This window comes from Doryrhamphus excisus, linkage group LG20, assembly GCF_037039965.1.
Source record: "Doryrhamphus excisus strain RoL-2023G ecotype Guam linkage group LG20, RoL_Dexc_Guam_v1.1, whole genome shotgun sequence".
NCBI lineage: Eukaryota > Metazoa > Chordata > Actinopteri > Syngnathiformes > Syngnathidae > Doryrhamphus > Doryrhamphus excisus.
The window spans coordinates 11,737,123-11,765,118 of NC_136376.1; the positions used below are offsets into that span (position 1 = coordinate 11,737,123).

The window sequence follows — 27,996 nt, forward strand, 5'->3', positions numbered from 1 at the left end:
CCAAAAAGCACATAATTTATTGAAAAAAAGAAAAAAATTATAATGATAATCTTTTTTTTTTACTAAGACATTCAATTAGGGATGCACTTATGACAAAAATAGGCAGAATATGAGTAAAATCTGTTGAAACAAATAACAAAAGTTGTTATGATATTTGATTAAAAAGACATACAGGTGGCCTTTAGGAACCCAAGTAATAGAATGTATTTATTAATTATCCCATAAGATGGTGAACATTGTAAATATTGGTTATTTCTGCACAAAATTTTTTATTTTTTTGATGAAGTCCTGTGCTCAAGAATAGGTCTTTGTAACGACACATGCTGAAGCTTTGGTCCCAATCTTCCAAAAATGCATTAGTCATATTGACATATCATCTAAAATACTGTATATTTGGTTTCTCATGCAGACCTCCACCACCATCAACGTTCACATTGTGGATGAGAATGACAACGCCCCAGAATTTCCCGAGGAGGAGTACGTCACAGTGCTGAGCGAGGGTCCAGACACAGTGGGCGCCACCATCGCTACAGTGACAGCCATTGACCCTGATGAGGATCTGAATGGCACCTTAAGATATGCCATTACTCAGGGTAACCTGGGACAAACGTTTCACATCAACAGCATTACGGTGGGATTATACACTTGATCATACTGTGAACTGTGGTATTTCTTGTGAAATTTGTACCGAGTGGGTATGTTTATGTTTAGGGGAGGATTACAGCTGTGAAGGAGCTGGACTATGAGATCAGTAATGGACACTATGCACTGGTGGTCACAGCGACGGATCAATCACCCAATCCTGCTCTTCGACTGACTTCTAGCACAACAGTAAAAATACTCTTCATCCTTTGTCTTGTCTGTCTACACATATGAACAAAATGCAGACTACTATCACTGCTAAAAGTTGTAGTTGAGATCATATACAGTACATACAACTACAGTACATACTTTATGCTCTGAATGTTTGAAATTGACATGCTTACCGATCATTTGCCAGAACAGTTGCAAACACAGAAGAGTTTTTTGCTGGGTGTTTTTGTAAATTGCAAGAGTGGGTACTCCAAACATGCACACACTGTGACATATTGCAATTTAAATAACGCATAACTGACATATTCCAAAATTAATGCCTCTTTTCCAGTGCCAATCAAAACATTATCTTTGTCAGAACTGTTGGATTGGATCTCTTGTGAGTGATGATTTTAAACACTCTCATTCCTCATAGGTGCTGGTGAATGTCTTGGATGTGAATGATGTAACGCCCACTTTCCCCAGGGCCTATGAAGGCCCCTTTGAGGTGACTGAGGGCCAGCCAGGTCCTCGGGTTTGGACACTCAGAGCCAGTGATGAAGACTCAGGACTGAATGGGAAAGTGGAATACATCATCACTGGTGGAGATAATCAAAGTTGGTGCTGATCTGATGTTTCTGGTAGTGAACTGATATGGGAAACGTTTTTTGAAGCATTGCGAGGGAACCTTCTGTTGTGTTCTTTCAGATGAGTTTATGGTTTCTCCCGTGGAGGGGGAACTTCGAGTGAGGAAAGATATCGAGTTGGACAGAGAGACCACCGCCTTCTACAACATCACTATCACAGCCCGAGACCTGGGCACACCATCACGTAACAGCTCGGTGGGTCCATATCACACCACCATGCTTACACATTCCCACCTACTCAAAGATATTTGGTAAAATTCCATACTGTACATGACTCAAGTTTAGAGGTTCCACTTTTCCTCAGGTTGTAGTCGGGGTCTATGTCCGAGACATCAACGACAATGACCCCGTCCTCCTAAACCTGCCTTATAACACCAGTGTGAGTGAGGGGGCCTCTATACATACATCCGTGGCCCGAGTCCGAGCTAGAGATGCGGACAGTGGGCGAAATGCACTGCTCTCCTACAACATCACCTCCGGCAACCGGGATGGAGCATTCTACATCAATGACACAGTGAGTGACGGCGGGAATTAAGCCGGAAATAAATTGTCCATAGGAATGAATGTGAGTGTGAATGGTTGTTTGTCTATATGTACCCTGTGATTGGCTTGGCGACCAGTCCAGGGTGTACCCCACCTCTTGCCCGAAGACAGCTGGGATACGCATGCCCACAACAATCGTGAGGATAAGCGGTAGAAAATGAATGAATGAATAATGATAATGATAATGATAATGATAATGATAATGATAATGATAATGATAATGATAATAATAATAATAATAATAATAATACTGTCATTTCCGGACTATTAGGTGCACCTTTTTTTCTAATTTGGTTGGTCCTGTGGCTTACATATATTCATGAGTGTGTAAGGAGATTGGGAACTTGGTGAACTTGCCCACCGGTAACTTCCTTGTTGGACTCACTGGCTTGCTCACTGAAAATGCTTGTAATTTATTAAATACTTTAATTTGGTGAGAAATATTTCACTATAGGCTGCAGGGCGGAAGAGCGGTTAGCACGCAGGCCTCACAGCTAGGAGACCTGAGTTCAATTCCACCCTCGGCCATCTCTGTGTGGAGTTTGCATGTTCTCCCCGTGCATGCATGGGTTTTCTCCGGGTACTCCGGTTTCCTCCCACATTCCAAAAACATGCTAGGTTAATTGGCGACTCCAAATTGTCCATAGGTATGAATGTGAGTGTGAATGGTTGTTTGTCTATATGTGCCCTGTGATTGGCTGGGAACCAGTCCAGGGTGTACCCCGCCTCTCACCCGAAGACAGCTGGGATATGAATGAATAATTCACTATAAGAGCTTACAGGCCCCTGTGGTCTCAGGGTCAAAAGTCTGATGGGGTGTTTACCGAAGTGGGGAAAATGACTGAACCATTGGTTTCCTCAAAACATTCTGTATTGGGTTGTTGTCATGTACTGACAACCTCCTCGCTGTGTCTTCCAGTCAGGTGTGGTGCAGGTGAACAGACCACTGGACAGAGAGCGAATGGCTGAGTACAGACTTACGATCACTGTCAAAGATAACCCAGAGAATCCTCGCATTGCTCGCAGGGTAATCCCACTCTACTTCAAATGCACACTGCATGTTCACCCTGTGTTTTCATCAGTATTTCAATTAATACTGCGATAGAATTTCACCAATTGACAACAGTTGACAACATCGATATGTATTTCTCTCTTCACTTACATTCCTCGCCATCAGGATTCAGACATCTTGGTCATAACCATTCTGGATGAGAATGACAACAGGCCTGTGTTTAGCAGGAACAGTTACAGGGCTGAGATAACAGAGAACTCTGCAGCAGGTATGTGTGAATGTTTCACCTGTTTCTCTGTCATTAGCAGAGGTGCTTTGTGCTGAAAACACTTGTTCAACATGTCTACACCACTTCCTGTTTGCATACTGCGAGATTTCACTCAAAGAGCGGCCTCGCTTCCTCTTGAAAAGCTTAAATGTGTGATAGAAAAGACAACTTTGCATTCATTTTAAGAAGTACCCAATATATTTGTGTATATAATGGATTTATTTGCAAACATTATTTAATTTGAGCCTAAAGATAGAGATTAGAGAGTTGAGAAACCAACATTCATTTCAAATTTGAAATCAAAACTTGGTCAAAGTGTCAGGCTTGGCCGCGTGGCGCGGAAGTCGGATCCCAGGATGCAGGACACAGCAGGCTCAGGTAAGGTTTTATGGCTTTAATAGTCCAGTCGAGTAGGTACACATAACTAAAGACGACGGAGCACCAAAAGAGGGGGCTCCGTGACTGAGTGCAAACAGGCACAGCACAAATCACCACGAGGGAAAAAAAACAGTCTGAGAAGCGTGCGGGCTACCGGACGGGTAGGAGGGTGCGTGGCAGAGACGTGAACAGCGCTGAATGGCACAGGAGCAAGGGCTACAGCTAGGAGCTGGTCTGTCACGTCCACGAAGGAATAATCCAGCACCCTCCTGCCGCAGCTCAGTGCCTTAAGACGGAGACCGGAAATTAGGACGATTGGCAACAGCTGCGCCCGTCAGGTAGCTCCGCCCAACTCAAAGGAGGTTCACATCTGCAGATGCACAAAGAGAGCCGTAAGAGTCCAAATAACCACAAAACCCGGACGTACCCCCAAACAGCACTCAGAATAAAAGTACATGTCACTGCGCAGCGTGACAGTATCCCCCCCTCCCAATTCAACGAGTGGTCCTAGGTGGACAACCTGGCTTGTCTGGGAACTTGCGGTAAAAATCAGATAGGAGGGTAGGGTCGAGGATAAGTGACCGGGAGACCCATGAGCGGTCCTCAGGACCGTAACCCTCCCAGTCCACGAGGTACTGCACACCCCTGCCCCGTCTCCTGGCATCCAGGATAGACCTGGCTGTAAAGGCTGGGTGTCCGTCCACCATGCGAGGAGGGGGAGGAGGCACTGGCGGTGGGTTAAGCTCGCTAGGAGTCACCGGTTTCAGGCGGGACACGTGGAACACCGGGTAGGTCTTGAGTGATGTGGGGAGCTTGAGTCTGGCGGAAGCAGGGTTGACCATACGAACCACCTTGTATGGTCCCACAAACCTGGGGGCCAACTTCTTCGACTCCACGGACAGGGGAAGGTCCCGAGACGACAGCCAGACGCTCTGCCCAGGCTGATAGTCAGGTGCAGGCCTCCGATGGCGATCCGCCAGCCTTTGGTTGCGTTTGGCGGTCCGGGATAACGCCGCCCGTGTGTCCCGCCACACCCGATGGACTCGACGGAGCAACGAGGCCACTGAGGTAACAGATGATCCGGACTCCTGGGGGGGGAACAGTGGAGGCTGGAAGCCGTGGACCACATGAAAAGGAGAGAGGCCAGTGGAGGAGCACACCAGGGTGTTGTGGGCATATTCTACCCACGGGAGATCCCGAGACCAGGACGTGGGGTGTTGGTGGCACACACACCTCAAAGCTGACTCCAGGTCTTGGTTTGCCCGCTCCGTCTGCCCGTTGGACTGGGGGTGATAACCAGAGGAGAGGCTGACCGAGGCTCCCAAAGACTTGCAAAAAGCCCTCCAGACCGCTGAGACAAACTGGGGACCTCTGTCGGACACCACATCGACTGGAATGCCATGGGGGCGGACCACATGTTGTACTAGGAGCCTAGCTGTCTCCAGGGCGGAGGGGATTCTGCGGAGGGGAACAAAGTGAGCAGACTTAGAAAACCTATCCACAATGGTAAGAACGGCCGTGAAACCCCTCGAAGCGGGTAAACCCGTCACAAAGTCCAAGGCAATATGCGACCAGGGGCGAGAGGGGATGGGGAGCGGGTGGAGCAGGCCTGCCGGTGGCTGGTTGGACGTCTTGCTTCTGGCACAGGTGGTGCAGGCAGCAACGAAAATCTTTGTGTCGGCGTGGAGGGAAGGCCACCAAAAGCGCTGGGCCAGGAGGAAGGCTGTGCGTCTGGCTCCAGGGTGACAGGCGATCTAAGAATGTCGTCAAGGTAAACAAAAACAAAGCGGCCTATCATGTCGCGTAAGACATCATTGATGAGGCATTGGAAAACTGCCGGGGCGTTAGTAAGACCAAAAGGCATAACACAGTATTCAAAATGCCCTAATGGCGTGTTAAAGGCAGTCTTCCATTCATCCCCCTTCCGAATACGGATGAGGTGGTAGGCACTACGAAGGTCCAACTTGGTGAAAATGGTGGCAGTGTGAAGTGGGGTGAAGGCAGAATCAAGGAGAGGAAGAGGGTATTTATTTTTTACTGTGATGGCATTGAGTGCCCTAAAGTCGATACATGGGCGCAAGGAACCGTCCTTCTTCTGGACAAAAAAGAACCCCGCTGCCAAGGGGGAGGAGGACGGCCGGATATGCCCAGCAGCGAGGGAAGTGGAGATGTACTCCTCGAGAGCCTTCTGTGCCGGTTTGGAGATGTTGTATAGTCGGGAGGAAGGAAGCGGCGCCCCGGGCAATAAGTCTATGGCACAATCGTAGGGGCGGTGGGGGGGGAAGAGACATCGCACGATCTTTACAGAAGACTTCTCTAAAGGTGTGATATTCCTCCGGAACCAGAGAGAGGTCAGGCGAGACAGGAGAAGGGTTCAAAGGACAGAGCAGAGGAGAGGCGGAGCGGAGACAATTAGCATGGCAGAATGAACTCCAGTTGACTATTTTGAAAGTGGACCAATCAATGTAAGGACTGTGACGGTGCAACCAAGGGAGACCCAGAATACAGGGGCGGAGCGTGAGGGGATAACAAAAAAACAAATGGACTCCCGGTGGTTGCCAGACAGCAGGAGAGAGACCTGGCGTGTATGGTGCGTGATGCTAGCCAAGTGACCCCCATCCAAAGAACGCACATTCTTGCATCTCTCAACTAACACAGTAGGGATGTTAAGTTCCTTTACCAAGCCACTGTCTATAAAGTTCTCGTCAGCGCCCGAGTCGACAAGGGCGGAGATAGCGAGGTGCCCCTCCCCTCCCCAAGACAACGTACCTTCCACTTGCAGTCGACCCGCGGAAGCAGTGGGGGAGGGAGGGGGGAATTGTCCGTCCATCGTTGAACTCTTGGTGGGAGGCGAACGTCGAACAGCTGGCCGACTGGAGCAGCGGGAGACAGGATGGTCCGCAGCGCCGCACTAGCGGCAGAGACGAAGACGCCGACGGCGAAGTCTTTCCGCGGCAGATATCCGGTTGGCTCCCAGCTGCATAGGAATCGCCTCCCCAAGGCTCTCGGTGGGGAGAGCGATCGACGGTGGAGGCGGAAGCGCCAGAGTTTCGTGAGGGAGAGAGAGTAGCTGGGGGCGTTCCCCACCACGCTGACGGCTGCGCTCCCGCAGACGGTTGTCCATTCTAATGGCGAGGGAGACGAGCTCTCGTCCCGAGCTGCCAATTCGTCCAGCAGACGGGGACTAAGGCTGGCCAAGAAGACGCACCGTAAGGCTTTCTCGCCCCAGCCGCTCTCCACTGCGAGAATGCGAAAGGAGATTGAATGGTCCGCCACAGAGTTCGTGCCTTGGCGCAAGGCCAGGAGGCGCAGTCCTGCTTCGAGTTCTCTGACCGGGTGGTCGAACACATTCTTCAGCTCCTCGACGAACAAGGGTAGGCTGGAAAGGAGTTCCGGCTTGTTCTCGCTCACCACCATGGCCCATTTGGCGGCGCGTCCGGTCAGTAGCCCAATTATATACGCCACCTTGGCAGCGTCCGTGGCGTAGGTTTGCCCTTGCTGACGAAACACGAGGAGGCACTGGTGGAGGAATAGTCTGCACTCGCCAAAATTTCCCTCATACCTGGGAGGGTGAGGGATATTGGGCTCCCGTGGGACTAGTTGGAGCGCCGACGCTGTAGTGGCTGGTGTCGAGACGGCGTCCAAGGGGGCGGCCACAGGCATGCCAGTCATGCGGGCATGCATGTCGCGGACCAACGTGGAAAGGTCCTGTAATATCCGCTCGTGATCTCCAATCATCTGCCCCTGGGCCTTGAGGGCGAACTCGAGCTGCGGGTGTTCAGCGGGATCCATGGCATTGGCTGGATTATTCTGTCAGGCTTGGCCGCGTGGCGCGGAAGTCGGATCCCAGAATGCAGGACACAGCAGGCTCAGGTAAGGTTTTATAGCTTTAATAGTCCAGTCGAGTAGGTACACATAACTAAAGACGACGGAGCACCAAAAGAGGGGGCTCCGTGACTGAGTGCAAACAGGCACAGCACAAATCACCACGAGGGAAAAAAAACAGTCTGAGAAGCGTGCGGGCTACCGGACGGGTAGGAGGGTGCGTGGCAGAGACGTGAACAGCGCTGAATGGCACAGGAGCAAGGGCTACAGCTAGGAGCTGGTCTGTCACGTCCACGAAGGAATAATCCAGCACCCTCCTGCCGCAGCTCAGTGCCTTAAGACGGAGACCGGAAATTAGGACGATTGGCAACAGCTGCGCCCGTCAGGTAGCTCCGCCCAACTCAAAGGAGGTTCACATCTGCAGAAGCACAAAGAGAGTCGTAAGAGTCCAAATAACCACAAAACCCGGAAGTACCCCCAAACAGCACTCAGAATAAAAGTACATGTCACTGCGCAGCGTGACACAAAGTTTACTTTAACATTACTGTCTATCCTGTCTATTCCTCAGGTAGTACTGTAACGGTGTTGAATGGGCCCATTCTGGCAGTAGACAAAGATATCGGACCCAATGCTGTGGTGAAGTATCGTCTGCTGGGAGCCCGGGTAGACCTTTTTACTGTGGATGCCAACACTGGTAACTATCAACAGTGGAACCTTGGTTAGCGTGTTAAAGTCTGATCACTTCCTGGTGAGTTTGGGTATACAATCCTCCATCTTGGCGGTCAGCGGAGCATTGAATTATAATGAAGGCATTTAATATTCTGCTATCGAGTGCTAGCAGCCTCCAGCTCCCGCACACCCTATTCCTTCTGGTTAGTGTCCGTTTTGGTTAGAGTCGGATCTTCCGGAACAAAGTGACGCTAACCAAGATTCGACTCTATTTGGAAACTACCCCTGTAATACCGTATGTCTTGGTTTCTTCCTTTAGGTGTTATACTTGTGCAGCAGGGAGCCAAGTTGGACCGTGAGGCGTATCAGGAGCCTCGGATAGAGTTGGTTCTTGTCGGGGAGGACATTGGAGGATTAAACAGCAGTGTTCCTCTCACAGTAACAATTCTGGACCAGAATGACAACCCACCTTTTTTCAGTCCTTCCAGCTTCAGTGTTAGACTCCCTGAGAACAGCCCTACTGGTGTGTATACGTATATGGCAGCCGGTCAATGAATGGTAAAAAAATAGTTGAAGCTCTATGTGTGTCCTCCAGGTGTGGTGGTGACGCAGTTGTCCGCCATCGATGCCGACTCCGGCTCTAACGGCTGGGTCATGTACCGCTTAGTCAGCGGTGCTCAGGATCGCTTTGTAGTTGATGCCGTTTCTGGTGCCGTTCTGGTTGGCAACACCACCCTTGACAGGGAGGAGCGTGGGTCCTATCGCCTGGTTGTCATGGCAACAGACCGTGGCACGCCACCTATGTCTGGCACGGCCACTCTGACGGTCATTCTTGATGACGTCAATGACTCACGCCCCCGTTTTATAGAACCCGTAACCATGATAAATGTCAACGAGTCCACACCGCCTGGGGTGGTGGTCGCCACGTTGACTGCTGAGGACCCCGACCTGCATCCCCGGCTGGAGTATTACATCATTTCAGTGGAGGCGAAGGATGATGGTAACAACCCTGTAGGAGGCCTGCAGGAGTCCTTTGGCATTGACTTACACACCGGTTAGAAATCAGTCTCACTTAAAAACATGATTCAGTCAATTTCTTGAATATTGTAATGACGTTCTTGGGGGGAAATGTGTGAAATTACAGGTGCTGTGTTTGTACGAAACCCACTCAACAGAGAGCAGGTAGCGACCTTCGAGATTATTGTGTCTGTCCACGACAATGCCAGTGATGTTATTGACAAGTCTGGCAGCGTCCCAAATGGTACGACCCTATTCTGTCATACAACCATATATCATAAAACTAGTCAAAAACTAATTTCTTTGTTTGCCCTCCAATCAGCAAGACTAACCATCAATATTTTGGATGTAAACGACAACGCTCCTCGTTTCCGGCCCTTCGGAGTGACCAACTTCACAGAGAAGATTTTAGAAGGAGCGCAACCAGGCACGACATTGTTGTCAGTGTCCGCTGTGGACCCGGACAAAGGCCCCAATGGTCAGGTCATCTATCAGCTGCTACACTTACCACGAGGGGGCTATGTCAGACTGGAGGACCCCTCCACTGGTATGACAAAATGTTGATTTTAATGAAAACTCTTGTATATGACACATCCTCTAAACCTGAAGAGATCTTTGCAAGGACCTTCTATTCTGTGTATATTTTGAAATGGTTGGTTGTATATGAAAGTAAACTATTGACACCATTGAGGTATAGGAATGATGAAATGAATCTTGAATACTGGGGGGAGTACACACAAACCTAACAGGAATGCCCTGGAGGCTTTGATATTAACTGTAATTGCATCTTGTAAACTAGAGGCAGCAGAGATGAGGATGCTGAGGTTCTCATTGGGAGTGACCAGGATGGATAGGATCAGAGGGATGTTAGAGGCCTTGGAGTTAAAGTCAGAAAGGCTAGACTGAGATGGTTGGGACATGTCCAGAGGAGAGATAGTGAATATATTGGTAGAAGGATGCTGCCAGGTAGGAGGCGTAGAGGAAGACCAAAGAGGAGGTTTATGGATGTAGTGAAGGAGGACATGAGGGTAGTTGGTGTGAGAGAGACAGATGCAAAAGACAGGGTTGGATGGAGGAGATTGATTTGCTGTGGCGACCCCTGAAAAAAAAAGCCCAAAGAGAGCGGCCATCATGTGTGATAATTAGCGTGGGAAACACACATCCGCGACAAAGCATGACGCTAGGCAATACTGATGGGGTAAAATGACTCCACATGAATAAAACGTTAAGTTAATCACATATTGATCTCTGAAAGTCATGTGGTGTTCAACTATCATGATTGTTATCACTGAGATCAATGTTTTGTGATTGGAAGGTTTTATTTGCTACTATTTTTCCATGAACTTGTTTTTAAGTTAACGTATCACATTAATCAACTATAGTGCCCACAAAGTATGCTGGGTAGTCCTGTGGCGAATGATCAAACAGACATCAGGAGTATGTGGAAGTCTCTCATTTACTTCCTCGATCATCAACACATTGTACAGTTATCTTTTTATGTTTTTTATGATGTGGCATTGATTGAACACTTCAGAAACCAAACCCTTTTTGGTAAAACTTTACAGTAAAGAACACAAAATTACAGTAGTTAATGAGGAATGAACCTACCTAACCCTAATCCTAGGCTCCAGCAGTCCCTTGCGACCCTGTGTCATATATGAAGTTGTATTTATTATATTGATACACTAATGCAGTATTCCTGCAAGTACAGTAATATATATATTATACAGCACGTATTCATTTAGAATATCTATAGCTTGTTAGTATACACAGAACCAATTCAAGTGGATAGTAACTATAAGTGTCTTGCAAACTTCTCAGGTAAAATCGTAGCAAACCAGACGGTGGATTTTGAACAAGTTCAATGGCTGAATTTCACAATTCGAGCACGAGATCATGGAAGTCCTCCCAGGATTGCTGAGCTTCCCGTTTATCTCCGTATTGTGGATGTCAATGACAACAACCCAGTCTTCTTACAACCGTCATATCAGGTACTGAAAATATCGTAAAATTCATATAAATTGTTCAGTGAAATTATGCCTATCATGCTTTATAGATTTTATTTGTTTTCATCAACTTTTGCAGGAGCCTGTTTTTGAAAATGTGAACCTCGGCACAACTATCGTTCGTGTCAGTGCCACAGATGCTGATTCGGGCCTATTTGCTGTTGTTGAGTACAGCCTGGTAGACGGGGAGGGCAAGTTTGGCATCAGACGGACCACTGTAAGTTAACTTATACTTCAACTTATACCCCACTCCCCCACTATACTGGCTGGGAGAGTCTCTGCAGCCTGATGATTTGACTGAGTTATTCACAAGGTTTTAGTATAATTACAATCCAAATGCTTATATCATCATAAAATAATGAACATACTATTTCCTAAAATGCACCATTTAATAATAAGAGGTTGTCCTCCTTAGAATAAAGTTGTAAACAGGTCTGGTTGTACTTGAGATATCTACACAATCAATAATAAATGTGCTGAAACAACAACTGCTCCCGGTTGGTGCACTAATTCCCTCCATTCCTCCCTGTTTGCTTCAGGGCGAGATCTACATCCTCTCCCCGTTGGATAGAGAGACCAAGGACCACTACACTCTAACCGCTGTTGCCCGTGATAACCCTGGCGGCACCTCCAACAACAGACGCGAGAACTCTGTCCAGGTACTACTCTACAAATAATAATTATTCTATTATGTCATTTATGTAAGGTTAACCCCTAAAAATAACATGAAACATCCATAATTTTGGTAGATTTATTTTAACAGAGAGAGAAAAACAACATCCGGAACAACTCTATTTTTTTTCTTTCTTTTTTTTTTTTTAATATATAACCTAATATATCGTGCTATTTAAACGTAAACATTTTCAAGCATAAAAAGGGCTAAATACATAAATACACACACCAGACTTGATCACCGAAAAAACAGGCTAGTATGACAAATTTGAATGATAGGCACAATAATCCCCAATAAAAACACATGCAACTGTTCTTATCTAAATCTTATTTACTGTATCTTATTTATGTCTTATGTAGCTTATTTACTTTATAGTGTCTACTATATTGGGTAATACCAGCGTAAATGAGAGTGTAGGGGTGTTATTTCATGTCCAGAGGGCTCTAATAATGTTAAAAACGGTATTTAGAAGGTTGTTGTACAAAAATATTTCCTTTAGAAATTCACAGTTGGGACTGGAGTCAATTCACCACAATAAATGAGAGATTACTGTATAGTGTATATCTAAATACTTTTGTATTTGATCCCTAACAAAACATGGCTCAGTACTTGGTACTAGTAGTAGTACTTCTTCTTGATCCACTCCTTTGTTTCCTTCTGTCTTTATCTGTCAAATAAGGTCTTTATCTGATCATCAGGTCCTCATCACAGTTCTCGATGTCAACGATTATCGACCACGTTTCTCCGAGCGAGCGTTCACCACCAGCGTGTTTGAGAATGAGCCCAGCGGAACGTCGGTGATCACAGTGAAAGCTACCGACCTGGATGAAGGAGAGAACGGTGCAGTGCTCTACAGCATGCTGGGAGCCCATGCAGGTATGAATGTATTGGCACCATTAAGGTAAGACAAAAACCTTGATATGCCTTGGGGGAGGTTGGTGCAACACACATAATGAACTTCCAGAAATAGGGAGGCCAAAGTTCTTTAATGATGCTTGTGTAGCTAAACGTCTTCTCTCTGTGCAGATGCCTTCTCCTTGGACCCAAACACAGGCCTGGTGCGTTCTCGCCGTCTGCTTCAGTCGTCTGAGAGCTTCAACCTGACTGTGGTGGCCACGGATCAGGGGCGTCCCCCTCTGTGGACGACCGCAGACCTCATCATAACAGTCATAGACGTCAATGATAACAGGCCTATATTTGTCCGACCCGCCAATGGAACCATCATACATATCTCAGAGGTAGCATCACTATGCTTTTTGAATTATGCATACTAATACATAATACATACAGACTTGCTCCCCAATGAATCATGTGACAAACAATAATACTAATATTGATTTTGGCCTCACCAATTAGCGGCGTTCAATTCTAAGCTCAAAGAAACATGCTGCAAATGGCTACAAATGCTCTTGCACATTTATATATGATACTTGAGAATACAAGATATCAGATACAGATATCAGCCTAAACAGCAATATTTGTCAAGGTTTACTGCTGGTGTTTCTAGTGGAGGGAGGAAGTTACTATATGAATATTATATAATTATATTAAAAGTAGTTATTACTATTAACTCTTAAATAGGGATGTCCGATATTAGCTTTTTTGCTGAAAACTCATATGCCGATATTGTCTAACTCTTAATTTCCAACATCAGCCGATACCAATACCGATATGTGTAACATGACATATCTGCTGTGGTGGAATGAACATATGTGTTATATACAGCATTTTTTTAATATCGTTTTTCATGATCCGGAAAAATATCAGATACCAATATAAACTAATATCGCATTTTTTTGCTGATATCGGGCCAATAGTTAGGAGTACCGATAATAATCGGACATCCATACTCTTAAAATGGAAAAACTCACACTGATTCAAATGTAAACCAATGAATATTACTACAAATTATATCAAATGATTCATTTTTCTAGATAAATACACAGATATTGTATATAGTTATGTAACTTAGTAGTTATTTCATAGTTTAAATATATTTGATGTTATGATTGCAAATCATTACTCAATTAATTTAATTTATTTACTTATTTGAAGTGATTTTTACTTTATTATTTTTTATTATTATTTTACTTTACTTTACTTTTATAATATTTTTGTATTAATTTGTTATCTTATAATTTGAAGATCCACTTGTTTTGCATCCATAGGAGCAGCCTCCAGGCCTCCCGGTGTACGAAGTGTATGCAACCGACTCCGACGAGGGGGTGAACGGAGAGGTGCGCTACGGCTTCCTGCAGACAGGAGCAGGCAACAGGGACTGGGAAAACTTCCACATTGACGCCACGTCTGGAGTCATTACAACAACAGTCAAACTGGACCGGGAGAAGCAGACCCTCCTCAGTGTGAGTACATGTTATATTTAGGACAAAACTGTCACGTATAAGGGTTTCTAAGTGAGTGCTACTGATTATCATAGCTTATCATTGTGGCCCGGGACATGGGCCAACCGGTGCCTTATGAGACCACGCAGCCTCTGCAGGTGGCGCTGTTGGACATCGATGACAACGAGCCAGTCTTTCTCAAACCCCCAGTGAGTATGAGGCTTTAGTAGTGAGAACTGCTGTTGTACCAATGTGGTTATCTTCATAGTTGGACTTCTGTGTGTTTGTTGTAGCGTGGCAGCCTGCCTTACCAGAAGCTGACCGTGCCTGAGCACTCCCCTCCAGGGACGGTGGTGGGGAATGTGACCAGAGCTGTGGATGCTGATGAAGGCTCCAATGCAATTGTTTATTACTTTATCGCAGGTGATCTAGCTCTCTCTCTCTCTCTCTTCTACCCCTGCAAAATATGACAAACAATTGAAATCTTTCCAAAGGAGGAAACAGCGATGGAAACTTTGGCTTGAGTATAGACGGTGAGCTAAAGTTGTATCGGGAACTGGATCGCGAGGAGAACCCAGTCTACACCATTATTATCAAAGCCTCCAGTAACAAGAGCTGGAGTCCTTCCAGGGGTCAGAGGGCAGCACGGGCACGGGCCCTGGACCCTGCTCGAGACCCCAGTCTGCTTGAGGTCCGCATTGAACTGGAAGACATCAATGACCAGAAACCGCGATTTTCCAAAGCAGAGTACACTGCAGGTCGTCTTCACTCGGAAATGTGTGCTTTCACTTTCCTGTCTGAGTCATGCTTGTTGTCACTCATTTTCCTGTCCATTTGTTCCATGGTTGCAGGAGTTGCTGCTAATGCTAAAGTGGGCTCAGAGCTGATCAAAGTTGTGGCGATAGATAATGACATCGGCAACAACAGCTTGGTCCAGTACCACATTGTTACCATCCGTTACTTCCAGTCTCAGAGCAACGGCAGCGAGGACGTCGGCAGCATCTTCACCATCGGTAAGTTGAACTGTCAAGCAGGAAGTAGCCTACTCGCTAACAAACAGATGGATGGACACTTTGCATTTGAGTTGGGTGTTTTGTTAAGGACCTAAACCCCTTGTCTACAGGTTTAACAGACGGCATCATCCGCACCTACGACCTTTTCACGGCTTACAATCCCGGATATTTTCAGCTAGAAATTTTGGCATGTGACCTGGCCGGACACAGCACTACCACTAATGTAAACATCTACATCCTACGGGACGACCAGAGGGTCAAAATTGTCTTCAATGAGATCCCCGATTTGGTCCGTGAGAACCAAGATGATTTCATTAATCTGCTGTCCAACATCACTGGAGCTATTGTCAATTTAGATGACATCCAGGTAAGTTTAGCTATTATCCAAAGCTGTGGGATGTGTGACAATAAGAATATGACGTCTTTGCCTCTTGTTGATTTGGCTCAGTTTCACGTGGACAAGAAGGGCAGGGTGAATTACGCCCAGACTGACATGCTGGTCCACGTGGTCAACAATCAGAGCAACACCATCCAAGATGTTGAAAGGTGTCGCATTGTTCAAATCTGAAGTCAAGCGCTCACACAAACATGACACCAATGCACTCCACTGGTCTGCAGAGTGATCCAGATGATTGATGAAAACAAGGAGCAGCTGAGAAACCTGTTCAGGACGTACAACGTGGTGGATGTGCATCCCGCCGTCAGTGGCACGCTTCCCGATGACATCACCACGCTGCAGGTCTGCTCCATTTGCAAAAGCACTAAACAAGTTTTTGTGTGTTTCTGTGCTGTTCAATTTCTGTTTTGTCTGTCACAGCTGGTCATCATTATTCTGGCTGTGCTGCTGTGCCTGGCAGGGATATTGTTTGTCTCTATTAACTGGCATTATCGCAGAGTGTAAGACTCTTTCAACATGTCCTATGTTCATCAAATTCGTGTGTCCCCTCAGTTATGTTGGTAATACAGACTTCAGTAGTGACCTTCTTGTTGCTTTTGCAGGCATCAGCGGAAGCTCAAAGCTATTGTCGCTGGATCAACAGGTTCGCCCCTCAAAGCCTCAACGTGTTACACTGTAATAAACTAAACATGTTCTATTCCTCTAATATCCAGGGAACCAGGGATTAATGGATATTCTGGACATGCCCAACACCAACAAATACTCCTTTGAGGGGTGAGATTTGAAACCTCCATAATGCACTTGTTGCAGTGCTGTAAATGCTGCCCTTAGCATGTCAATTTTAATTATAAAATACTTTCAGTAGGCTGCACGGTGGGTGAGTGTTTAGCGCGCAGGCCACACAGCTAGGAGACCCAAGTTCGATTTCACCCTCGGGCATCCCTGTGTGGAGTTTGCATGTTCTCCCCGTGCATGCGTGGGTTTTTTCCGGGTACTCCGGTTTCCTCCCACATTCCAAAAACATGCTAGGTTAATTGCCGACTCCAAATTGTCCATAGGTATGAATGTGAGTGTGAATGGTTGTTTGTCTATATGTGCCCTGTGATTGGCTGGTGACCAATCCAGGGTGTACCTCACCTCAAAGACAGCTGGGATAGGCTCCAGCACCCCTGCAACCCTCGTGAGGATAAGCGGTAGAAAATGATTGAATGAAATACTTTCAGTAGGCTGCATGGTGGATGAGTGTTTAGCGCGCCGGCCTCAGAGCTAGGAGACCCAAGTTCGATTTCACCCTCGGGCATCTCTGTGTGGAGTTTGCATGTTCTCCCCGTGCATGCGTGGGTTTCCTCCCACATTCCAAAAACATGCTAGGTTCATTGGTGACTCCAAATTGTCCATAGGTATGTATGTGAGTGTGAATGGTTGTTTGTCTATATGTGCCCTGTGATTGGCTGGTGACCAGTCCAGGGTGTACCCCGCCTCTTGCTCGAAGACAGCTGGGATAGGCTCCAGCACCCCCACGACCCTGGTGAGGATAAGCGGTAGAAAATGAATGAATGAAAGAATGTTGAAAAAGTGAAATGAAAAGGAAGTCCGGCTCTCCCAACCAGCTTCTGGAGTTATGTCCAGGAATTCTGCCCACTGATTAACACGCGTATCTCTGCAGAGCTAATCCAGTATGGCTCGATCCATTCTGTCACAACCTGGAGCTGGCTGCTCAGGCGGACCATGAAGACGACCTCCCCGAGAACCTGAGTGAGATAACAGACCTGTGGAACAGCCCTGCACGCACTCATGTCCGTACCAAGGCTCTTCACACCCACTCATCCACAGTCTGAGTTAATACATCAGGATTTTGACTAAGTGGTGAGATGACAAGACATTTTGATGTCCCTATCACAGGGAACTTTTGGTCGTGAACCTCAAGCAAAACCAGATGATGATCGCTATTTGAGAGCGGCCATTCAGGAGTATGACAACATCGCCAAACTGGGCCAGATCATGAGGGAGGGGCCTATCAAGGTGAGACAGTTCCATGTTGGATTATCTCAGGACATCTCGTCTCCACAGCTTGTGCTCTCAGCTGATTCAAACCTAAAACCTCCCTCAGTAAGTCCTGAGGAACAAAAAAACAGGAAATCCAACAATCCTTCAGACATGTGGAACCTCGTCAGCAAATGTGCAAACTCAGGTGGTGTTTGACCTCAACTACCATTTTGTTAGGGCTCCCTCCTCAAAGTGGTCCTGGATGACTACCTGAGACTGAAAAAACTCTTTGCAGCCAGACTCGTCACAGTCTCCACCAGTCAGGGAGACCACTCATCAGTCACGGAGGTGGGCTCGGCTGGTTGCTGTGCTGCTCCTGTCTGACTCATCTTACCTCCTTTTCCTCCTCTTCTACATATTTCTGCTATCCTTGCTGACGTCCCACTGGGATATTTTGGACTTATAGCGGCTTTACTCTGTCCACTGCCTTCCACTCCACAAAAATAGAACACTGTACTACGCTATAACTGAGCTGTCATGCACTTGAGTGTCATTTAACCAAGACAATATTTTACAAATCAAAGTGATGTCTACACACGTTAAGTCACTCAGAACATACTAAAAGTACAGTAAGGAAAGAATATTTCAATAAGAAATAATTTCATGTCAATAAGACCACTTCACTGTTTAGTTATTACTCACTTTCAGAGAATCAGTGACCTGGCAGTTATGTGTAGTGTTAAAGAGTTATGATTTACAACCGTCTGTGAATGTGACGTGTGAGAGGTTGCGTCTAAAGAGAACTGAATTTGCTGATGTTGTTTTGGCGTAGTTTGGCACTAGTGTGTTCTATTTTTACGATAGATTGTTGATCGCCCCTCTGCTTGTCATCATTACAACATCCGAGTAGACGTTACAGTGCGATCTTTTGAAGATCTGAGTCTCTTGTTTACAACCCAAAATTAAGTTTTCATTTATTTATGTTAGCGCGGATGTACTCGGAACACCGTAAAACCAAAGAGCGCCTTAATACTCTGTGATTAGGAATCACTGATATAGAGGATGATATGAAATAGTAGGGGGGAATTCGTAGTTGGCATTCAGATACACAAGCGTTATCGTCAGTTTCCTTTCCTTGTAAACTAAGAATATGGCTTGTTTTTCAAGGAAAATCTACCTTTTGGTTCTTGAGGTACAGCAGCATGTAATGCACCACCTTAACTATTGAGGTTGACAACTTGACTTCAAGGCGGTACGGCGGTCTAGTGGTTAGCGCGCAGACCTCACAGCTCGGAGGCCAGGGTTCAATTCCACCCTCGGCCATCTCTGTGTGGAGTTTGCATGTTCTCCCCGTGCATGCGTGTGTTTTCTCCGGGTACTCCGGTTTCCTCCCACATTCCAAAAACATGCTAGGTTAATTGGTGACTCAAAATTGTCCATAGGTATGAATGTGAGTGTGAATGGTTGTTTGTCTATATGTGCCCTGTGATTGGCTGGTGACCAGTCCAGGGTGTACCCCGCCTCTCGCCCAAAGACAGCTGGGATAGGCTCCAGCACCCCCGCGACCCTCGTGAGGAAAAGCGGTAGAAAATGAATGAATGAATGAACTTGACATCAAAACCTGCCAGCATCTAAAATAATGACAAATTATACTAAAATGGAACCAATACACCGCCAGACTGCTTTTCACAATGGTGTGATAATGCAGAAGATGCCTGGATTAAAATAATGATTTCAAATGGTATTACCAAGAACCATGAACCATGAACTTTATTATCAAGTTGATGGCCTTGAGGTTAGCGCTCCTACAACGTTCATGTTTTCCTTCTTTTGGGTTTCTTCTTTTACGCTTTTCTTTACAGTTTCTATGATGTTTGTAAGCAGAGGCCTCATTTAATGTCACATTTCCTTTCTCTCCGCTCTTGCACTCCACCATCAGCTGATCCAGAGTGATCTGGACGATGACGAGGATGAGCGTGTGAGCATAGGCGGTCGCGGAACACTGCGCTTCAAACACAAGCTTCCCGTGGAGTTGAAGGGACCGGAAGGTGTGCACGTGGTCCACGGCAGCACGGGTACTCTGCTCACCTCCGACCTCAACAGCCTGCCAGAGGACGACCAGCGAGCTCTGGCACGTTCTTTAGAGGCTCTAAATGCAGACGGTGGACTTTATTCAGAGCGCAACGCCCGCACCGAGTCGGCTAAGTCAACTCCGATGCATCGTCACAAGGACGGGGAGATAACGCAGAGCCCTCTGGAGATCACCGAGTTATGACTAGCCGAGGCCTCGCTGGTCTGAGCTCAATCATGACTCAAGTGTGTGTGCTTGTGTCTCCACACCGCCACCCTGACCCTGTTGGGAAGGCATGACCAAGACCTGAGGAGGACCACTGCGCGAGTGGTTTTGTCCCTCAACAGTTGGGTTGGTTTAACTGGGTTGTGCTTCAAGAGCAGTTTCTGAAGGAGTATAATCGGTGGATCAGCATGTCATCAACTTTCATCCAAAGATCACAATGGATAAAGAATCCTACAGGAAGAGACTTGTACAACTAAAAGGTGCTGCTTTCTGACTTGTTCTTCTGAAGGCACACTTGGACTGCATCAACTCGCACCAACACAAATGCACACACTCGAAAAAAAAATAGAAGCTCCTCACACTCAGACCAGCGAATGGCCTTCAATGGGACAATGAATATTCAAATTCCTAATCATATTCTGAGTTTATTTGCAAGTGTAAAAACAGTGTTGGTGGAGTGCAGATGGAATATGAAGATTTTTATTTTAGTGATGTTGGAAATGCGATGATGCAGTCATCCGAGACGCCTCAAAATACCCAGTGATGCTTGAAAAATAACATTTTCCATCTGCTTTGTGGAAGTAGTTGGATCAATAAACAACTGGCCAAGAGGCAACATGCGGGTCCACTTTTCCGTCTTAAGCATGTTTGTGGCATACATGGGAACCTCTTAGAAGGGACTATATGCAACTTGCTCTTTTTTTAAACCCAAAAATATAAGACCACCACCACCGACTAGCATATGTTACCAATAGTGGTTAAAAAAAATATCCAAATCAAACAGCGTAAAAATAATCAGTTAAATGTCAATTATTGTCCACAGCGTGTGCAAATACAGAGAAGCGACCACCAATATGGGGTGATTGTATGGTTGTTATTATAGGCCATGCATTCAATGGAAGCTAGAGTCAATGTGTCAAAATGCTGACATGAACTGACAAGCTGAATGAGTGTATGTGCGTGTTGTGTTGCCATACTCACAGCAGGAAGAGGTGGGATATATTGTAATGTTTTTTTCAATGTTGGCGCTCTCCAGGCACCTGGATGAACCTGCTGCATACAGTCCCTTTAAAGATGGCGGGGTATGGAAGCAATGATATGGCAATGTCAGTAGTTCAACAAAGTCTGATAAATGAAATAAGTATGAATCGTATTTGTCATATGAAGATGGCAACATGCCCACAAAGATTTACACTGCCACCAGAAAGGAGTTAGTCATGCTCAAGTAGAGCAATATTTGCTTTATTTTTTTATTTTAAGAAAAAAATATTGTATTGAAGTGAAGGTATTTTTAAAGATGAATGCCTGCTGACTGACAGGCAGGTGATTATTATGTCTGTTGGAGTATGTGTAAATTGTGCAATCGTGTTTTTTCTTTTCCATGACAGTGTTTCTGATGAGTGGTGTGTTTTTAAAGTTAATTTTTATATTTCCATTTCATGATTTTTTAATTTTCTTTGTCATTACTGTCACCAGCCCTGAGATCTGTGATAATAAAATATGCAAGTCTGTCACATTGGTGGACAGGATGATGGGAATGCAAAAACATTTTCTTCATGATTTAAAACAAGTAAAAAAGACGTCTATACAAATATTTGTATTGTAAAATAGCAAGTGGAAAGAAAATGTTGAACGTCGGCCAGTGGCACAGCCTAGAAAATATTGCCATCTAGTGGTTGTAAAAATAAACACAAAACAGAGAGTTTGTAACCACACCAAATCCATTGATTTATTTCCAAGTTGTATAGAAAAGTCATCGACCGGAAGCAAGGGTCATATTCATCGGCTCGTGGCGCTTCCAGATGTGGTTGTGGTGCTGCTCGCTGGCATCTTCTTCAGTGTCCGATTCAGCTGTGAAAAGAGACGGGTGTGAAACTGAGACAACAGAAACTGACCAAAGGCTGTGAACAAGACAAATCAACACATTTGATGTATCTGAGTCATTCTCGGGAGTCATTCACAAGAGTTCACAACTCATCACCTCAAGTTACATCACAACTCACCTCCTCAAACTTGTGAATCTGTCTGATGAAAAAGTCTCCATAACGACGAGCCACTTTGGTGTCCGCTATGTGGATCATGTCCTAAAGATATGTAGGGAGATCAAACATTCTTGTTGGTATCCCTGAACTTTAACTCACTCTTAGATTTTACCTTTTCAAGGACAGCAATCACCAAAGTGGCGAGTATAGGCTTTAGTATTGACTAGTATAGGCTTTCCAGGGAAACTGATCTTTTTGGGGGGAATTTTGCCCATCATCCACAATCCTTATATGAAGACATATTTATTTCCCTTTTCTGTGGGATCTAACAATAGAAAACGAGCTAGCATGAGCCAGCTAACATTGCACGTCAGTGGAGGCACTCATTTTGCCTCAGCGAGGTCGCTATTGTAGCAGCTAACACAAAAAACTATTTGATGTAGTAACAACATCTAAAGCCAATACTATTCGACGGACCGAAGAGTAGATACTACTAAATATTTGCTGTCAGCATTTTTTTTTTACCTGAAGTCTTGTGCTGAAGACACAGCCACCCCAATGACAGTGGACATCGTGTCATTGGCGTTTCTGTGCTTCTGCTGTTGACAGAAGTAGTGTAAGCTCCTTGGCTAGTATGTAAAATCAATGTGCCTAGCAAATAAGTTTTGGTTGTGTTTAAAATCATCAAAATACGACAAGCTACTGTAAGTATTACGTTATCATCAATGTACTTCTTAATGCATGATAACAGCATGAATATCAAATGATAAAATGTTGTTAGAGGTATTCGGTAGTCGAAATGCAGTCGGTAGGTCCCAATGAAGTGCATTGTTAGCTAGGACATAACTCATTTTTCTCTTGTAAGAATGCACAGCAAAGTGAAAGAAATGTGTTCAACTAAGGATTGTAGATGGGCAAACATTTTTTCAAAGTTTTCCTTTAATAGAAGTAAAGCAGCAATACTTGAGAAGCTAGTCATGCTAGGTTAGGCCCAGACCTACGCACCTTGTCAATATAAAAGTCCACCTCAGAAGCTGACTGGAACTCTCCATCCAGAGCGGAGATTCCACTGGTCCACACCAAGTTCTTCATCTTGTGCTTGAAGACAAGTAGCTGAATCCGAAAGTCCTGCTCAGTCATGTCCAGAAATCCTGCCAGCTTGGCCACGGGCATTGTGGTGTACAGCTTCAGGAAACTGGAGTAAAACAAAATGCCATTCTAAGATTCAATTCCTACCCTGCAGCACAGCCCACAGGGTTAAGACTAGGCATGGGCCGGATACTGATTTTAAGGAAACTGGGGCTGAGCGGGGCACCATTTGCAGACACATGGGGAGTAGGCAAACCCATATGCACATCTGTCAAAAATAACTTACACCTGTATTAAGTGGTATTGCGTCATCCTAATCTTGTATAATGTATATATTGTCAAAAAATCAATATACGGCTCAATCTTAGTCTACCACAAAGTCGGTGAATAGGTGGCACCTGCGAATGGTGGAGAGTTGAGCCTGCTGCTGCACCTCCTCTGCAAAGACCTTCTGCTGCTGCTCGAAAGGCTCCTTGTGGTAGTTGGCGGTGACGTTGTCGTAGTTGGGCACCACTGGAGACAAAAACTTGGGGCATGCGAAGCTGAACAACTCCTTAAACACCTGTAGATCTCTGAGGTGGGAAAAGAACATTCATGCTGAAACAAAGCACATCTGACACATGCATGTGCATGAGCAACCATATCACCTCTTCCAATGATAACTGGGGACAGGAAAGCACTCTCATTGGTGCAGCTTTGATACAGATGGTACAAATTGCCTAGTACAAGTACAACTTAAAGGAGCAAAACAGAAATTGTTTTGATTTGTTCTATTTTCTGGCTTATGCATGACACACCGACTGTGTACACAATAAAAAGCAAATGTCTAATACTCTCACCCTTTCTGCATACGCAGCATCTTGTCTCCATACTTGTCCCTCAGCTGCGTGTGGATGCTCTCATCAATGCGCATCGGATACATGGTGAGTGCAATGGCCAGCAGACCGTGCATCTGCTCGTTCTGTTTGTTGATCTAGAAGCACAAACACAAAGTGTCTATTTTTTTACCCCTGTTTTCCTACTATAAGTGGGTTTTACAAAGCAAATGTTTCAAGTAAATGTGTTTGAGGACATCCATACACTGTGGATTGTGGGGTCTTTGCAAAAACAAAAATAGTGTAATGACCCGATGTCCATGAACACACCTCACGCCAGTGCTATTGGCTTGTCAATTAGTCAAAACATATTGAAAAACAAGTGACATGTAGTATTCTGGTCAATAGGTCACTCCTCCCATTCAGTTTAGAAGGGCGCAGCTTTTCGCTTCTTAAGTTTAGAAGTAATAAATTTAAGGCTAACTGGTTAGCTCGCTAGCCAGCCTTTCGAGACCTTGCAGCATAACCGTTGCACAATGTGATGTAAACAATGAATAATACAAGTGAAAACGTGACTATAGGCATGTTATATCATGCCAACAGGGATTTAAGAATGTTATAAACCCTATTTAGAAAGCCATAACCGAGTTTTCTATGCCGTGAACAATGAAAACATTCCATTGAACATCGGAAATTAATTTATCGTGGTTAGGTCTGTAACCAATTAACCGCTATAAACGAGGGAAGAATGTATGCTGTTTTGTGGCTATTGAAAGCCCATCAACCACTTGTCGTGAAAATCTGTTTGGGACTCACCATCTCATACTTGTACGTTGACCTCTGGAACATATTTCTCGTCCTCTGGATGTAGAGCAGAATGTTGGCAAACACTCGAATGGCGTCCTGGTAACGCCTCATCATCAGATAGGCAAAGCCCACATAGTAATAGGTTGTGATCTGACACTCAGGAACACGAGAGTACATACTCTGCATGAGAAAAGACAAGACCATGTTAAAGACTGAAGACAAAAGACCGATTCACTTAACACGTTAGTAGGTGGTACCTTCTTGTTGAGCTCAATGTTCTCTAACACTTTGATGGCTTGGTAATAGTCCCCGAGCAAAGAGTGCAACCTCAGCAGCCCCACCAAGCTGAAGTAACCCAACATCTTGTAAAGAGAGTGGCGCCCATATTCCCCCGCCACACTCTCTGGGTCCCCTGCAATACAACAAGCATATTTTCAGACCCTGTGAAAAGTTGCTGCGACATCCTTAGAGATAGATAGATAACAACAGTCCCCACCCCCCAGTACCTCCTAATATTTTATCACAAGTGTGGTAAGAAACAGTATATTTTCCTTTCATGACAATAAACTGTACATCATCACCAATGTGTCAACACCGGGAAATTGTTTGACTAGAATCAGATAATTTTCATACCTCCGCTGGTGTAGACTTCGAGCTGGCGGTTAATGTTACTTTTATCCACCAGGGAGTGGAGAACATTGAGAACACTGTGAACGTTCCAGATCTTTGGGTTGTTTCGGAGGAACTCAATGTCCTCGTCCAACTTATTGGCCGTCTTACAGCGGTACTGACTGAACGACTGGAACTGAAGCGGAGGAAGAGAGGTGCAAAGTCATATTGTGCAAGCCCCAAAACGAGAGTGATGTCTTAACACAGCTTGAGCTAAATAAAGAACTGCACATGAAATTATCCAACAGGACTCAAAGTTAATGATGTTATTAAAGGGATAAATGCTGCTGCTTATTACTTCGTTGACATTCTTAGTAAACTAAACTGACCATACCTGATAGATGAATTCATCAATGATGTCCCAGAGCCACTGGTTTGGTAATTCTAGAGGGGCAGGGCCATCAGCATCTGTTTGCAAAAAAGCAATATATGAACGGCAATCCATTTAAACTTGAAGGCAAAACTATGAACAAAACTTACTCAGAATATAGTTGAAGAGATTGCAGTAATTGTAATATGACTCAAACCTCTGGTCTAAAGTGGGTCCACCCTACAAATTGTGAGAAGAACACAGTGTTTACAAACAAAGACAAACAAAAGTTTCTACACCTTTTGAGAACCTGTAAAAATACAATAAAACATAGTGGATACTCACACTGACTTTAGCATAGATGTGTCTATAGTAAAGTTCCTTATAGAGAATGAGGAAGACAGCATCTGTAGGACGCAAAAGACAATAAGCTGGAGATAATACTGGAGTCATGCTGCATTGGAGGCTGCTTAGAAATATGCTACTTGGAGAATACAAGATCTGATCTCAAAGCATTCCAGTCAAATGGAAACAAAAAACATGACTGATCATGGCTGTATAAACTAGTATTTGCTTTGTTTGTGAAAAAACAACTTCATTGTCCCTGTTAAATGATGACATCTTGTATTGTATTTGAGATTTTAATGCATTGTGGAGTGATTACATTGTAGAGTTTGCATGTAAAAAGCAAGAGGGCCCTTTCTTTCGACTTTTCCTGTTCAGATGTTAAAAACTTGGTAGATTTAAACAATGCACCATCAGTCCCGGGACTGTTTCATAACTTTTTCGCTGAGGTTTAAATTATCTCACTCACCGTTGCCAACCAGCGATGAAATGGAGCCAGCCTCTGGCCAAGGAGAGGTCTTGAAGAAACGGTCCGTCAACTTGTTCCAACTAATAACAAGAACAATATGTAAGCCAACAAAAAAATATGGACCTCCAATGTGAAATAAAAAAAACTAATGGGGGGGGGGGGGGAGTCTGTAAAAAGGAAATGTTAAAAAAAACCTGTTTTCATAGACATCTTGGATCTCATAGATCTTCTGTTCAATACTCTCGCTGGACACACGGTTGGACTGCAGCTCATACACCTTCTGGTCGATCAAGTCGGAGATGGTTTTGTGGAAGTACTGAAGGAAATTCTTGATCACCTCTGGGATAACATGGTAGGTCTGCTGCTCATATTGTCTCTCGTATGCGAGGTCTGCTTTGGGGTCACCTGAGGGGAGACCATCAACCAACATCTTGATTTTAACTTCAACTGACTTTGGTTACGGCATATCTGTTTTCTATGGACTGAAAACTAACCTGTGTGTAGGTCATAGTCGTTTGGGTGGGCGTAGGGGTCGCGCTAAAAGAGAAGATTCATGGTCAGCATCTATCACAGAGGCTCTGTTCATGGATTGTATTTAACGATGAACACAGTAATTACGAACCATCGCGTTCAAAATGACTATTTGGATAAATTATGGTCTGCATGTACATATAATACACGCGTAACGCTCGAGTTGCCCTGTTATTTTTGATTCAATGCAAGCCGCATTCTTATTTCATTGAATCAGCGGGTAACGTAGCTGGAGTAGCTACACAGCTCTGGCTAGCAGCTAGCCTTTCACATTTGTTCGCTTACAATGAAACCATATTTAAAATAAAAATAAATGTACTGACGTCTTCGTCGTCGTGGTACGACATGATGGCCGAAGTAATTCCAAGGGAGTTGTGATTTTGGAGGTAAAAAAGAAAATTGTGTTCGGCTAGCTGTTGAGCTAAACCACGCAAGTCCTGCTGGTTGGATGACAGGAAGTGGAAAGAAAATGATGACGTAAAAATGAAATAACGCGAGATGTAGCAGAGGGTCCTTCCACCCATTGCAACATGGAAAATGTAGTTTTGTTGTTAAAACATGCTGCTTATACATGTTGCACTTCAACAAAACGGTAAGGGGAGTTTTTACGATCAGCTCGTGACAACAACAGTAATATTATGGCCTTTGAACATTTTAAAAAATTGTATTTGGTCATTTTATAATCAAAATGTATACAACGCATACGCACAAGAAGTAAATTAGTTACTAGCTTTACTAATAGCTTTCTTTAGAGCATAAAGCAAAAGACGTACTCGATAATCTTAATTACGTCACGAAATACACCCAACACCTTCATGTTTGTAAAAAAAAAATCTTGACTGAGGTGAATTAACTGAAAAATCCTTTATTGTGTCAGAAAAATAATCTAATCTATCTCTTTTTTTTAAACAAATATAGTCCTATCCTTTATCCTAATCCTAACGTATCCTTTTAGTGCTCTGTTATATTGCACTGATGTCATATGTACACAGCTCACTTCTCCCAGATGGCATGCATATTCGTGCACCTGCCTGGGTTGATTGCATTAAACAACATTGTTGTCTCCAATTTTCTTCTGGAATTTGCAGACACATTTTTGTATGATTTGCTAACTG

At 44.8% G+C, this 27,996-nt stretch overlaps 2 protein-coding genes across 3 annotated transcripts in view; one reads left to right on the forward strand and one right to left on the reverse strand.

Moving 5' to 3' along the window:
- The window catches only part of cdh23 (cadherin-related 23), a 183,632-nt gene extending 162,011 nt beyond the window's left edge, over positions 1-21,621 (forward strand). Inside the window, exons 37-68 of one of the 2 annotated variants that reach the window (XM_078787362.1) lie at positions 410-631; positions 712-831; positions 1,229-1,409; positions 1,501-1,634; positions 1,744-1,953; positions 2,902-3,009; positions 3,160-3,262; positions 8,034-8,159; positions 8,454-8,657; positions 8,730-9,188; positions 9,279-9,395; positions 9,474-9,698; positions 10,973-11,142; positions 11,237-11,374; positions 11,697-11,816; positions 12,529-12,706; positions 12,857-13,068; positions 13,999-14,193; positions 14,268-14,381; positions 14,466-14,595; positions 14,667-14,930; positions 15,024-15,185; positions 15,296-15,552; positions 15,634-15,731; positions 15,804-15,924; positions 16,003-16,082; positions 16,185-16,225; positions 16,296-16,356; positions 17,249-17,378; positions 17,485-17,604; positions 17,806-17,916; positions 19,508-21,621. In XM_078787362.1, coding sequence (XP_078643488.1) covers positions 410-631; positions 712-831; positions 1,229-1,409; positions 1,501-1,634; positions 1,744-1,953; positions 2,902-3,009; positions 3,160-3,262; positions 8,034-8,159; positions 8,454-8,657; positions 8,730-9,188; positions 9,279-9,395; positions 9,474-9,698; positions 10,973-11,142; positions 11,237-11,374; positions 11,697-11,816; positions 12,529-12,706; positions 12,857-13,068; positions 13,999-14,193; positions 14,268-14,381; positions 14,466-14,595; positions 14,667-14,930; positions 15,024-15,185; positions 15,296-15,552; positions 15,634-15,731; positions 15,804-15,924; positions 16,003-16,082; positions 16,185-16,225; positions 16,296-16,356; positions 17,249-17,378; positions 17,485-17,604; positions 17,806-17,916; positions 19,508-19,843 — 5,247 coding nt within the window. In that variant the 3' untranslated portion in view covers positions 19,844-21,621. The remainder of the gene's footprint in view (positions 1-409; positions 632-711; positions 832-1,228; positions 1,410-1,500; positions 1,635-1,743; positions 1,954-2,901; positions 3,010-3,159; positions 3,263-8,033; positions 8,160-8,453; positions 8,658-8,729; positions 9,189-9,278; positions 9,396-9,473; positions 9,699-10,972; positions 11,143-11,236; positions 11,375-11,696; positions 11,817-12,528; positions 12,707-12,856; positions 13,069-13,998; positions 14,194-14,267; positions 14,382-14,465; positions 14,596-14,666; positions 14,931-15,023; positions 15,186-15,295; positions 15,553-15,633; positions 15,732-15,803; positions 15,925-16,002; positions 16,083-16,184; positions 16,226-16,295; positions 16,357-17,248; positions 17,379-17,484; positions 17,605-17,805; positions 17,917-19,507) is intronic. The other variant, XM_058058025.2, reaches the window with a different exon arrangement.
- Positions 21,622-21,623: 2 nt separating this feature from the next.
- Positions 21,624-27,365, reverse strand: eif3s6ip (eukaryotic translation initiation factor 3, subunit 6 interacting protein). The gene is made up of 15 exons (XM_058058030.2): positions 27,205-27,365; positions 26,845-26,887; positions 26,545-26,755; positions 26,351-26,430; positions 25,882-25,943; positions 25,707-25,776; positions 25,561-25,634; positions 25,191-25,362; positions 24,815-24,969; positions 24,567-24,737; positions 23,775-23,908; positions 23,334-23,507; positions 22,852-23,041; positions 21,868-21,948; positions 21,624-21,715 (listed from the first exon to the last, which is right to left on the reverse strand). The coding sequence occupies exons 1-15, from the start codon at positions 27,226-27,228 to the stop codon at positions 21,644-21,646; spliced, it is 1,713 nt and encodes a 570-aa protein (XP_057914013.2). The 5' UTR covers positions 27,229-27,365; the 3' UTR covers positions 21,624-21,643.
- Between the last annotated feature and the right edge of the window lie 631 nt (positions 27,366-27,996).

Coding starts and splice junctions, on each gene's coding strand:
- eif3s6ip (XM_058058030.2), bottom strand. CDS start 27,228: ATGTCGTACCACGACGACGAAGAC. Junction 23,042..23,333: donor CAACTCTCCACCATTCGCAG/GTGCCACCTATT, acceptor GTTTTACTCCAG/TTTCCTGAAGCTGTACACCA. Junction 21,716..21,867: donor AGATTCACAAGTTTGAGGAG/GTGAGTTGTGAT, acceptor CTCTTTTCACAG/CTGAATCGGACACTGAAGAA.